General features: G+C 38.0%; 1 protein-coding gene across 2 annotated transcripts; it reads right to left on the bottom strand.

Moving 5' to 3' along the window:
- Positions 1-8,773: 8,773 nt before the first annotated feature.
- Positions 8,774-12,435, bottom strand: LOC125381494. Of its 2 annotated transcripts, none has more exons than XR_007221802.1 (3): positions 12,360-12,435; positions 10,424-10,793; positions 8,774-9,310 (listed from the first exon to the last, which is right to left on the bottom strand). XR_007221802.1 is itself a non-coding variant. In XM_048398071.1 (3 exons), the coding sequence occupies exons 1-3, from the start codon at positions 11,768-11,770 to the stop codon at positions 8,911-8,913; spliced, it is 774 nt and encodes a 257-aa protein (XP_048254028.1). In that variant the 5' UTR covers positions 11,771-11,993; the 3' UTR covers positions 8,774-8,910. The 2 variants fall into 2 exon arrangements, 1 of the variants encoding a protein (XP_048254028.1); XM_048398071.1 differs by lacking the exon at positions 12,360-12,435 and adding an exon at positions 11,767-11,993.
- Between the last annotated feature and the right edge of the window lie 770 nt (positions 12,436-13,205).

The following is a 13,205-nucleotide window of genomic DNA, read 5'->3' as shown; positions in this document are numbered from 1 at the left end:
AATATTTCCTGTAAATCAGCATCATAAACAAAAAGACAATCTGCACTGTCTCTCGCGCCGTGCTGAATCGCCATGACACAAAGTCGATAAACATATACAATACTTGAACAAAACGCTTCCGTGGCCGACTAAACGTTAGTACCCTTTCGCCAATAACCGTAAAGTGAAGAAAAGTAAATCTTTTTGACCAGTCCGATCAGATTTCTTTTTTCAAATTGGCTATCTGATATAATAATAGTTTATGTGACATGGGTGCATAATAAATAATTGCCTTCATTGCATGAATTGCATGAAGTTCAACATGGCAGAAAAAGATCGAGAAGCGCGGTAACCACTTTACAAATCTCGCCATATTTCGCAATCCGTAGCACTGCATAAACTATGAGTTACACGATATTAACGCTGAGCTGATTAGGGTGATAATGGTTATTATTTCATTCAATGAACGTCATAAATGTAATGGAAAATATCGTTTTCTCATGTGTACCGACCATTCCGCCATTACCGTTAGTCGATAAAAATATACAAAACGTGTAAATAAATTTGTTCGTAAAGGAGTAAACAGAAATTCATTTACGTGAATAAGTATACAGTTGTGAGAAACATGTATACTCACCACTCTGGTCATATTATGTCTTATGAACAAGGATTTTGTCTGAAAATATTTACGTGTATGTGACATGGGTGCATAATCAAAATTCGCTTGGTGTTCAAACATGGCAGAGAAAGGCCGAGAAGCGCGGTGGCCACTTTACTCATCTCTCCCTATTTCGCAATCAGTAGCATTGTTTGCACGATGTTAAAGCTAAGATGATTGGGGTGATGATGGCTATAATTTTGACTTTGTGCACTCAGTGTTTGATATCTAAATTCACAGTTTACAAAGGGCATTTTCTCGGGACCATATATGGTCCCTTGGCATTATGCGGCTATGGAAAGTGAGGGACTATATATGTTTAACACAGGCATTTAACTAACAATACATACTTTCTATAACTCTGAGGGGAGGAGTTACCGGTCCTGAATGAGGTGAGGTGAAATTGGTTTTAACGTCGCGTCCAAGATTATTGCACTTGTATAGCGACGTGCATGTACGTGTGTGAGTGTTTGTGTGGCTGCTTGTACTAGTCCGGACTGATGCCAATTTATAGTCCTAGCTCACTGAGATACCATGCCGCAGTTTAACATGAATATCCCACTCAGACACAGTATACTGACTCCGAGCCGACCAGTCCTTGTTTTAGCCCCTTAATGTCGAGCGCCAGACAGGGTAACAACAAGAACCATCTTTTAACGTCTTTTGGTATGACGCAGCCGGGGATCGAACCCCGGACCTTCCGCTCTCCGGGCGGACGCTCTACCACTAGACCACGGAGGCGGTCCTGAATGAGGTGGACAGCGACTGTTCACTGAAGAAACAAACTGCATATTGTACCTGTGGTAGTCGTTGTAGTGTCGTATCAAAAGATCGGACCGTCTGTTGGGAACATGGGAATAGATCTAGCAGCATGGAGATGCCGAATTGGTTGTTTTACCATGCCTAGAGGATGGCGACAGATTGCGTGCTTGAATGACTACTCAGGCGAGACAACATGGACACCAGGCTACAGGTTGTATGTAGTGTTTACATGTAAATATCTGCACTGATTGTGTGGACTAGCACTTGTGTTATCAACAACTACACATTTTATGAACAATAGTTATATGAGTTTTACAACAAACAATTTGCTTTGTGAAGCTGGCAATGCAGGTATCCATGCATGCGGGGTCCGTCAACGAGTGGTGGAATGTTGACCCAATCATTTGACCCAGCTTGGAGACTCCTTATGTCTGGTGATATTGAGTTAAACCCAGGACCAAGGTCGGCAAGAAATACAGAACAGAGTCGCGAGAAAGAAGATCAGGATCTCGCCACAGCCTCATTAAAGGGCGCCATTGATAGACAATCCAACCAATTGGTAACAGTGACAACGACTATGAGGATAAAGAGTGAAACACTGACAGCCCTGAAACTCACAGTTGAAGCAAATTACGCACGTGTGAGTACACATTTAGACCATATTCAGAAAGAAAATTGTGAACTTAAGTCAGTTGTGTCTTAACAATTGCGGCCTTAGAAGACAAACTAGATAGAAGAGAGAATTACTCAAGAAAAAATAATCTACTTTTCTTCGGCATTGAAATGGCCGGTAAGGAGGAACCGTATGAAACCAAGGAAAAAATAAGAAATTTCTTGAAGAAAAAGCTTGACATGAGTAATTATGACAACATTCATTTTGATACAGTTCATAGACTGGGTGCTAAACGTGAACAGGGATCGAACCCGTCTATAATTTTAAGGTCTGTGTCAAGGGATGGTTGGTTGGTTGGTTGGTTTGTTGTTTAACGCCGCTCTCAGTAATATTCCAGCTATATGAAGGTGGGCTGTAAATAATCGAGTCTAGACCAGACAATCAGCGAGCCTGACCACCCGATCCCGTTGGTCGCCTTACGACAAGCATAGTCACCTTTTACGGCAAGCATGGGTTGCTGAAGACCTATTCTACCCTGTGTCAAGAGAAGATAAGGCATCTGTCTACTTCAAAGCCAAAGAGCAGTTAAAGTGAACTACCACGTATCGTGTGTCAGAGGATTTTTCGTTTAAAACGAGGGAAAGAAGAAATAAACTTGTCGGGTTCATGATAAATGCTGGGAAAGAGGTCACACTGCATTTTTGAAGAATGGCTATTTATTTTTCAAAAGTGAAAAGTTCTATTTTGATGATCAGACAGAACAACTTATAAAGGTAACGAAGGAAAGATATTATGGGAAGTCGCCGCCAAGTAATCTTTCATCTGACACACGTTACGGAGCCTTATAACGAGGAGGCCCTGACCCAGAGATAACTTCACCAGATGACGTCAACACGAAATGCACGGGCACTTCTCAAGCAGAGCAACCCACTTGTGTGTTGTGTTGTAATGCGAACTGTTAATACTCTAAGATAAACAATAATGACTTCCTTGACTTTGTGTGTAAGCAGAATATTATCTGTTTAACCGAAACGTGGGCAAAATGTTAATACAGTTATGTTAATACGGTTATAACGAACTGACGGATATAACGAACTTACTTTATTGGTCCCGACTATTTGCTGTAGTCATGCTGTATATATGCTTATAACGAACTACGGTTATAACGAACTCAAAGGGACTACTAATTTTAGTTCGTTATAACCGTAGTTCGTTATAAGCATATATACAGCATGACTACAGCAAATAGTCGGGACCAATAAAGTAAGTTCGTTATATCCGTCAGTTCGTTATAAGCGTGTTCGTTATAACCGTAGTTTACTGTATGACTTCAAGTTTTTTTTTCCTGATTTTGTTTCATTTCAGTCAGTTCGACCTAAAGAGAGGAAGGCAGGTCGATACAGTGGTGGTGTCGCGGTATATGTAAGTGATAAACTTTCATAGTATTTTTCAAGGATACATTACGAATGGGTTGACTGTGTTTTTGTTGTATCCAATGTATCCATTACTGGTAGAAGGCTAATAGTGGGATGTGTGTACTTGAAACCTGAAACATTGGGCTATAATGAGGATATTGAAGTTTTAGAAAATGTTCTTGCAGTGCACATCGATGAAATCCCGGAAAGTGACTACATCTTGTGTGGTGATTTTAATAGTAGAACTATGCAGTTGACCATCTACCAATGGATGTTACCGTGTACGATCAGTATGACAGCCCTGCAGAGCGAAAGAACAAGGACCAAGTCGTTAACAATTATTGGAAAGATTTCTTAGGCGTTTGTAAGACGTTTGGTTTATATTTACTTAATGGCAGGTTTTCTGATGAAGGGGATTATGTCTATGTTGAAGCAACAGGTGTTAGCTCACCAGATTACATTTGTGTGTCAGCCTCCATTTACAAGTATGTAGAGGACTTGCACTGAGTCAGACCATCTTCCCATATTTGCTTATTTCTCATCATTGTTTAATCTAGTAGACACTCTAGAATAGGATTACAGCCTAGGTGAGGACAGGTGTAGATATATATGGAACGCGAATAAGAGTGAAGACTATATGAATAATTTTGAAAGTGAATTAGTGCAAGAAATGTTAAATTAATTATTACCTGTGTGGAAATTGATGTTGATAAAGCCGCAGAGAAGTTACAGCATATAATACAATACTGTTGAAGGAATATGAAAGTAAAGAGGTCCAAATATATAGGCTTTAAGAAACAACCAGAATGGTTTGATGAAGAGTGTGAACAATTGAAGAGAGAAAAGTATAAACTCTTGAATAGGTTCAGAAAGTTGTCTTCTTCGGAAAACTATAACTTATACAAGAACATTAGAAACAAATTTAAATCTTTCTGTAAGCAAAAACTGACTCATTTTAAGCATTGCATTACAAAGGCATTAGTAAATGCTGCGAATGATAGCAACTGTACAACATTTGGAGACTTGTTAAACGTTATATCACCTCACGCTCGCAGGGCTCTAGCATCGCACCAGCAACTTGGGTAGATTATTTTAAGGAATTACTTAATCCAGTGTCAATAGGGGATGAGAATTTCTCAACTGAAGTTACGAGCAGTGGTATTATAACGGTCAACGTATAAATACGGTTAACGCCTATAAATATTTGGGACTTATTTTCACTCCCAATTAATTTGGACTAAGGCCTGTAAAATGTTATGTGAGCAAGCAAGCAAAACACGTTGGTCAGTTAAATCGTTAATAAGACGTTATGACATTTCGGTAACGGAAGCATTCTTTATATTTGGTAAAAAAAATGTTCCGATATTAATGTATGGTGCTGCGATTTGGTGATACCAAAAATAGAATACGATTGTTCACAGAAAATTTTGTAAATTTTTACTACACACGAGCTACAAAACTGCAAATGCAGTAGCCTATGGTGGATGTGGCAGGTATCCACTTCATACTATTTATTATGTAAAATGCATTACATATTGGTTTAAGATTTTGCAAATGAGTCCAAACAGATACCCATACCAGTGTTATAAAATGTTATTATCCATTGCTGACAGAAAACGTCCTAACTGGGCATCGCATATCAGACATTTGCTAAGTCATTGTGGTTTTGGGGATGTAAGAGCTACACAAGGCGTTGACAATGCAGAATTATTTGTACATATGTTCAGCGAAAGAGTTAAAGATTGTTTGTTTCAAGATTGGCATGCATCTCTAGGCAGCAAGACCCTCTCATTCTATAAACTGCATAAATCTTATGAAATCTTAAGCATTGTGAAAATATAAGGCTAGTAACAAAATTTAGATGTGGACAGAATACATTTGGTATACAACCTATACGAAGGGGTGTTGCTAATATTGAGGATGATGCCGTCTTATGTAAACACTGTCATGCAATTGAGGATGAACTTCATGTTATATACAACTGAATAAAATAGTACTATTTTTTTCCATAGGTATATCTGTATAAGATTTTGTAAGATAAACATGCTGTCAATTATCGAATATTCGGGTCTGAATCCTGCTTGTTCTTCACTTATCCTATTTTGAGAAAATGCCAAAGTGTTCCTTCTAATATTTAAATAGTAGTATAAACATGTATTGATAATATTCCTCCATAATTTCCTGTGTCAAAATTTAGATAATTTACTATGGATGGGAGATATTATACTTAAAACCCGATTCTTTTAAGAAGCTCATCAGAAGAAATGCATTATTTAATAAGCTGGTAAGAAATCCTTGCAAAATTTCAAAAGTACATTTCAACATTTATGCACAGTTTTTTCTTTATCTTACATATAAATAAATTCCACTACTATTATTCTTATTATACAACCATTATTTTCATAGAAAACATTTATTCTATTTTCGTCTAATGTATCCTAAAATAATAAAAAACCATTGCTGGTCAAAAAATGGATCATAAATATATTCAAACTTATTATGATTACTAGATTTCATATATTTCCAGATTTGTGTGGTTTTATTCTGACAGGATATCAACTTGTCTTGTTGTTGCGTTTGATACCCAAAGCATTTCTGTTCATCTTATTCTTAAACAATCCCTTATGTGTTATATAAACAATTTTTTCCCATTATGTTTATGGACATTTCTCTAATAACTTTGATTTCTTCCAAACTCACTGTCCTTCCAAAGAACATAACAAATATGTCTCTTTCTTCTGGAATACAACAATATTCTTTTCTTTTTACCAGCAACTGACAGGATAAATAGAGATTACTACACGAGTGTCTGTCAGATACCATTGATCTTACAACGAGTTGTTTCAAAACGTATCTAACGAGCGAAAGCGAGTTAGATACGCTTTGTAACAACGAGTTGTAAGATCAATGGTATCTGACAGACACGAGTGCAGTAATCTGTTTCTTACACACCCTGAAATCGCACCTTTTAAGCATCGAACCGATGAATTTTGTCTATTCTCATGATTGCAGTAGCGCATTAATACACGTAACACCACTGTCATAAGTGACGCCATCCTATGTGCTGCTTACTACTCATAAATAATGTGACCCTACACAAAAAGGTTTCCGTCCTATCTGTGGATTATCAAGGCGATGATGAAAATGCAAACTAGACAAAAAACAAGAACACGCTGGGTGCCAAGTTGAAATTTTACACCGCAAAGAAATTACCAAATATGTACAACAATGTTTACTTCCGTATGACATCACTACCGGTGACCGACTTTTACAAAATGGCGTGTTCACTGACAACAGTACGCGGGATTTCCAGAGGAGGTTTTCGTTGATTAAGAGATCGTATACACATAAATGTGTCACGTAAGTAATCAGAAACATTCTGACAATCTGCGTACTGTTATTTGTTTACCATGTTTTCCAATGTAACAGAGAATTAGTCAGATATGCAGATAACTAGGCCTACCGTCATCGTTGTGCGTGATTTAGCGTCAGTCATGGCGTCACACAGGACGGAAACTTTTACGGCTTCTGTTGAATTTACCACATCATTTTAAATATGTGTAATTCCATAATTAGTGCAACGATACTCTTCCCATGAATATTCTCAAACGCGTGATCGAGCCAATGTATGCAACAATTAGACGAAAGTACCTCTTATAATGCTACAGAGTAAAATCTGAATTTTGCTTTGTTTACATTTCAGCAAGTACAATTTTCCGAGCACAGTTTTCGTGTCCATAGCTAATTTATGTCGCATGATTTCATCTAGATAATTTGCATTGGTGACAAAGACCATTTATCCATTGTTTCGAAAATGTATGAGGAATTCAGGGATGCATGTATATCAGCTGAGTTTGAAATATACCTGATCGAATATAGGCGTCACATAATCGACATTTTGTAAACACAATCCAATATGGCGGAACGTACACTTCGGCGTTCGTGTGTGCATATTTTCCAAAACATTCTAAACGATTCTAGGCTTATCAGTGACGTTTCAGAGTTATCATTAGTGATTTGATACCCGTGATCGCTAATATGCTATTTTTCTACTTTAATTATTCGAGTAAATATCCGATATTTAGATTTCTAAACACACAGTGGATTCTAAATATTTATATAACGCCGTGAATTGTGATTTGGCGAGATTTACAATGTACCTAACTTTCAGTCACTTTCAGTAATTTTGAATTGCCTAAAATGACAGTAAATGATAAACAGAAGGGGGAATTCAAAACTGTGAAGTGTCTGCGTGATGTATTATGAATTTTATTCGATTTCGAAGTGAGGGTTGAAGAGAAGGGACATGTGTCGCTGTGGCAGCCAGGGGGTTTACACTCTGAAAAAACGATAATGTTGACGTAACAACAGATAATGTAACTGATAATAATAATAACAAACAAACTCGCAGACGAGGACGAGTTTGCTTATTTTTATTATTAATTACACGGTCCTGTTGTTCAATACAGACGTAGGTGAATACTCGACTGAAGCACGAGCAAGTTATTAATGACTTACACTCAGGAAAGTAGTCCGTCATCATCTGACCCCAGGTCATTACCATGGAGTAGCCAATCACGGGCCTGGAATTCGATCTCACACATATGTTTGATACCAGTTATCTCAAATGGGTTTCTCACCCACAGGTGTGTAAGAATATCATTTAACAATTACTTTGCTAAATAAAATACTTTTCAAATGTTGAGTGAATCATATAATCTACAGTGCAAGTTGATCATCAACATAACGACAATTTCAACATAAATCTACAATAAGTCCGAATTTGTTGAATATTTCATTATTCTTATTTTTTTCTGTAATGATAGAAGATATCACTAACAAATGTATAACTACATGTAAAAACTGAACATTTACATGGGATATCAAATCTAAAAGATTTCTCGTTCTGGCATCAAAATATCTTGGCAAAAGTATTATATGATTTAAAAACTCTACTTTTCATTTCTTGCAAATATTTCAGTATAATACTTATACCAATTTTTCAAACAGATTGTCATCATTTGGGGATCAATCCAGTGAAATATAAACAAAACACATGACAATATCTGGCACCATAGTTGGTGTGACGAGCAGCAACTACAATGTTCTTAATGTGTTTATATATTTGTCAGATTAAATAATTCTGGACAAGTGTTTCTCTCACAAACACAGATATTCCACGCCAAAAAATATTATTTGAGAATACTTCATGTCAAAATAACCAACATTCATATACAACATTGCTTAACAATAAATTACACTGTCACATAACGATATTGATGATAAAACACGAATCATATGTGTATAACATATGTATACAGTAGGTCAGGACACTCAGTGGTAATCCAGTAATATAGGCTTAATACGTCACTTGGTGTGTGAACAATGATTTGAACAATGAGACAATTCATCCCTTTGTTATGAATTTGTTAATATCACAACATGACTCGCGAAGAAATGTCAGCTACAGTCATTTTACCAAATTATGTAAACTTAACAGATAAAAAGACCGCCCATGTACCCCCATTTTGTGCGTCATAGACTACAATGGATGTGCTTGTCCAATAAAGTGCATACCATCCAATCCATTTATGTTTCACTTCCATGTCCACTTGTTCCTTATCATTGCAACACCTGATGATGATATAAAACGTTTTTTCACACAAAGCAAAGGCAACTGTACCATTACTATTCCATTTTATGTTCTTAGGCATCTGCACCAGTCCTTTTACATCCACCCTCCCATCCAGTACAAGTGCACCTTTAAAAACATCAATACTGTACTTCTGTACCGCTGCACTGTCGCCTTGACGGAGATATACACCCATTCCGAACTTTCCATTGCAGGCAAATATACATGAGAGCACTGTGGCAGGAATATTTCTGTAAAAACGAGCATATATAAAACATATATCAATTGTGGCATGATAGTTTCTGAAAACACATCGCGAGTTGCACGTTAATACAGTAAAAAGAGTATAGACGTAACTATGTCAATTATCACCACGTTCAATGACCAATGCTTCATCGAACACAGAAGGATGTTTCCCCCTTCTGTTTTTCAATGTGGGATGGCATGTTGGCAATGCAGAATTATTTGCACATATGTTCAGCGAGAGAGTTAAAGATTGTTTGTTTCAAGATTGGCATGCATCTCTAGGCGGCAAGACCCTCTCATTCTGACTTGACAGATATAAATTTGGTCTCTGCTTGATTGCATTTTGGAGTATGATGAATCTTTGAGACATGGATTTGCTGGACCCTGCAATGTACCCCTTTGTATGGCTTAACAGTTCCTGCTTCCTTGGGCGCTACAATTGTAATGAGGGGCGGTCGGGTAGCCTAGTGGTTAAAGCGTTCGCTCGTCACGCCGAAGACCCGGGTTCGATTACCGACATGGATACAATATGTGAAGCCCATTGGTGGTGTCCCCCGCCGTGATATTGCTGGAATATTGCTAAAAGCGGCGTAAAACCATACTCACTCACTACAATTTTAATGGCCATTTCGGCTGTTTTCATTAACATTTAATGTGATGTCCTGCTTTCCGGGGCCTGTAAATGTAGGTTACATTGGCAGCAACTACGTACTCAAACAATTTAGTGGTATTTATTGGTAATCTACGAAATCATCGGCTAATTTACTTGGGATGACTTTTTCTCAGACCTCCTGTTGATTTGGCCCTAGAATATGACATGATTATGAACCTCAGGTTTTCACTGCAAGGTACACACTTCGACTTCACTTGAGAGAGTTTGGGGTCTTAGCCGGGACTCATTGACAAGTTATTTGGATTGTTAAAGCCCACTTTGTTAATCTCAATCTGGTGGAGACCTACGTTTTTTAAGGAGACATTGCCAATGATTAACTTGTTATTCATAAAAACAGGTGATTAATTACATCTCACAATAAAACTTGGTCAGAATGTGTTATTTCCAGTAGCGTTGTCAGTGTATCAATAAGAGCTAAAATAAACATGAATGTTGTTAGACATACTTTTTTATTTCCTTTTCCCTTTCCAGCACAAGATGACGTGGATTCTTGACTTCCAGGTATGAACGCAGGAACATCGCATATGTGGAACCACGCTTTACCTTTCCGAATGTGTATATGCAGGGTAGATCATCATTTGTAGTGCACATTCCTGTGTCAATTGTACTCCATTCAATCTTACGCTTGGGAAGAAAGATGTTATGCCACGGGTCAGTATTCTTCAGTGATCTTCCTTTGAGCGTGAGCATTTCCACGATATATGTAGCCCGTTTGGTGAGAGCGTAGAAATAATTAACAGAGGTGGGGCTCCAAGTCAACGATAGTATCTTCTTAGTCTGTCGAATTGAATTTATCTTCCAGCCGCCTTTCAAGGCTGTAATAAAGCATATCAAATGTTGTAATGTGCAAGGACACCGTAAATTCTACTTTATATGGTTTAAACATATTTTTATTTCAAAAGAAATCTGGATCGGTAAACAAGCAAAACTTGCTTATGTAAATACCTCTCCAGGTAATAACTTTACAACAGCTGGTTATATATCAGATTATATGTAAAATAGTGCTAAACAAACATACTAAATGCACAAATGAAATATATGAAGCCAATACAAGTGGTGTCTGTGAAATAAGATATAGCAGTTTTCCATTACTACATGCATACAATTAAGCTACTCGAATATTTTGCTTTTGACAATGAAATCGTGAACTGATTTAAGAATAGTCATGTTTGTAGAACTGCTAACTGAACTATTGCCATGTAGTACCATTTTTAAATCATACCCATGTGTGTAGAAGTACGTAGTGTTTGTGATATTATGGTATTTTTGACAGGTATAGAAAAAGTGAATTGCGTCTTCAAATTGATACCCACAAGTGCAGTCTGATATGTCTGATACATGTCGTCTAAACTTATCAGCGTTTAGGTCACTGCAGCCGAGCCTAAGGCGACAGTGGACAATTTGGCATGATCTATTCTACTTTATATTGCGTGTGGGAGGTGGTAGGGGTGTGGATGTGGGTATAAGTGGCAGCATTTGGAGATGTTGTTTGTTACCTTTCATTTCCCAAATCGAAATAATATAATAGCCCAGAAATCTGTACCTAAAAGAACTGCATGTAACTGTGCGTGAACAACAGACAATCAACAAGTGGTACACAATCAACAAATTCATTACAAAATTCACGAAGTAAGTTTATAAATCAGAGCAAATTCCTGCACTGAACGTATATGGCAGTAAACAGTAGGTGTAGTACAATATCCAATGGCAATAAATAATATGATGGCAGTATCAAATACAAAAATACAGTGGTGATGGCAAAAGTCAGTGATAATAATGTGTATTCACCCATAGGCGACTGTGGTCAAACATCCCAGAAGGACCAGGCAGGGAATCAATAATGACGAGCGATCTTCACATAAAAGCGATGAACATACGTGTGAGTGAGACCAAATGTGCCAGCCATACGTAAATATGCTCCCGTCTTCTTATATAGACCCTACCTAGCAGCTGAAAATATCCAGAACCTTCACGACAATGCCGCTAGGCTCCAGACAAAGCTGACGTCAACTAGGGTATCATTATACCATAATCAGCAGACCGACGTGCAGAAACACGCAAGCCAATGCTGTACACGATCTCCCACAGTATGGAAGACCTCGCATGACATAAAGACATGAGGACATGGCCCTACTACGGCTTTGGTTTCGGTTTCGGGGCATCTCCTGTTCTGAAGCGCCAGAGCTTACCCAATAGGCAGTTTTTTAATGGAAACAATGAGATCGACTGAAACCGGCAGGAATGAAGTCCAGAAGGTTAATCGCCCGCCCCTTGCCGAACATCATCAGAGAATTGTGTTTGGCCTGGAGAGCTAAGGACTTGGCGGCAACTTTCCATCAGGAATGGCTGCAGTTGCCGATAAAGCAGATAAGACGACTTACTAAAGGTATGAGACGTAGGCTGGAAGCTATCATCCGGTTTACACGCTATTGGTGACTTGTGTCATGAATGTTATCTTTGGACTGTGTGAGATGTACACATGGGATGACCCCTTTAGCGATACCCGTGAATCACGTGACACAGTAAGCCAATAAGCGCCGTGTATGTTGTAACGGGTCGTCCGACTGATTAACCGACTGGCGACCCAGATTCTTATCCCTTACATTTGGCGGCTGCAGTTAAGAACATTTTAAGATAGATACAACAGATGTAACTTGTGAAAGAAAAACTGACTTTGTATGTTATTATCGTCATGTTATTGAATGTGGATTTCCATCCCAACGGGAGAGAGTTTGGGTGGCTCTGGGAGCGCCCAGCAGTCATGCACTTTCGGGTTTAGGTTTAAAAAATGACAGTTTATGACCCAAAGCAAATGACAAATGCGAATATTTACGAGAACTTTCACGAAATCATGACATGAATGACAGACCTTGCTGACACTAGGCGACTATAGATCACAGGAGACCCTCAACATATAATCTTAGTCATATATACTCTTCAAAAAAAGAAACTTGACACTGACTTTCAAAATTTTATATAATGCGATTGTTTAAAAATAGGACACAGAAACCATAATTGAAACACTATTTGAAGATCAATGTACACAATGTTCAAAACATTAATAGTGTCACGTAGACAGACACACGTACACGATACAGTTAATGTCACAGGGGTACAGAAAATGTCAGTATTGGTTGTGCCCACCACAGGCATCAATCACCGCTTGACACTGACGACCTAAAGATGCAATCAAGTTGTCAATAACATGCTGTTGGATGTGCTACCAT

This window comes from Haliotis rufescens, unplaced genomic scaffold (genome assembly GCF_023055435.1).
Source record: "Haliotis rufescens isolate VD_foot unplaced genomic scaffold, xgHalRufe1.0.p SCAF_18, whole genome shotgun sequence".
Classification (NCBI taxonomy): Eukaryota; Metazoa; Mollusca; class Gastropoda; order Lepetellida; family Haliotidae; genus Haliotis; species Haliotis rufescens.
This window is presented reverse-complemented; position numbering and strand designations above follow the sequence as displayed.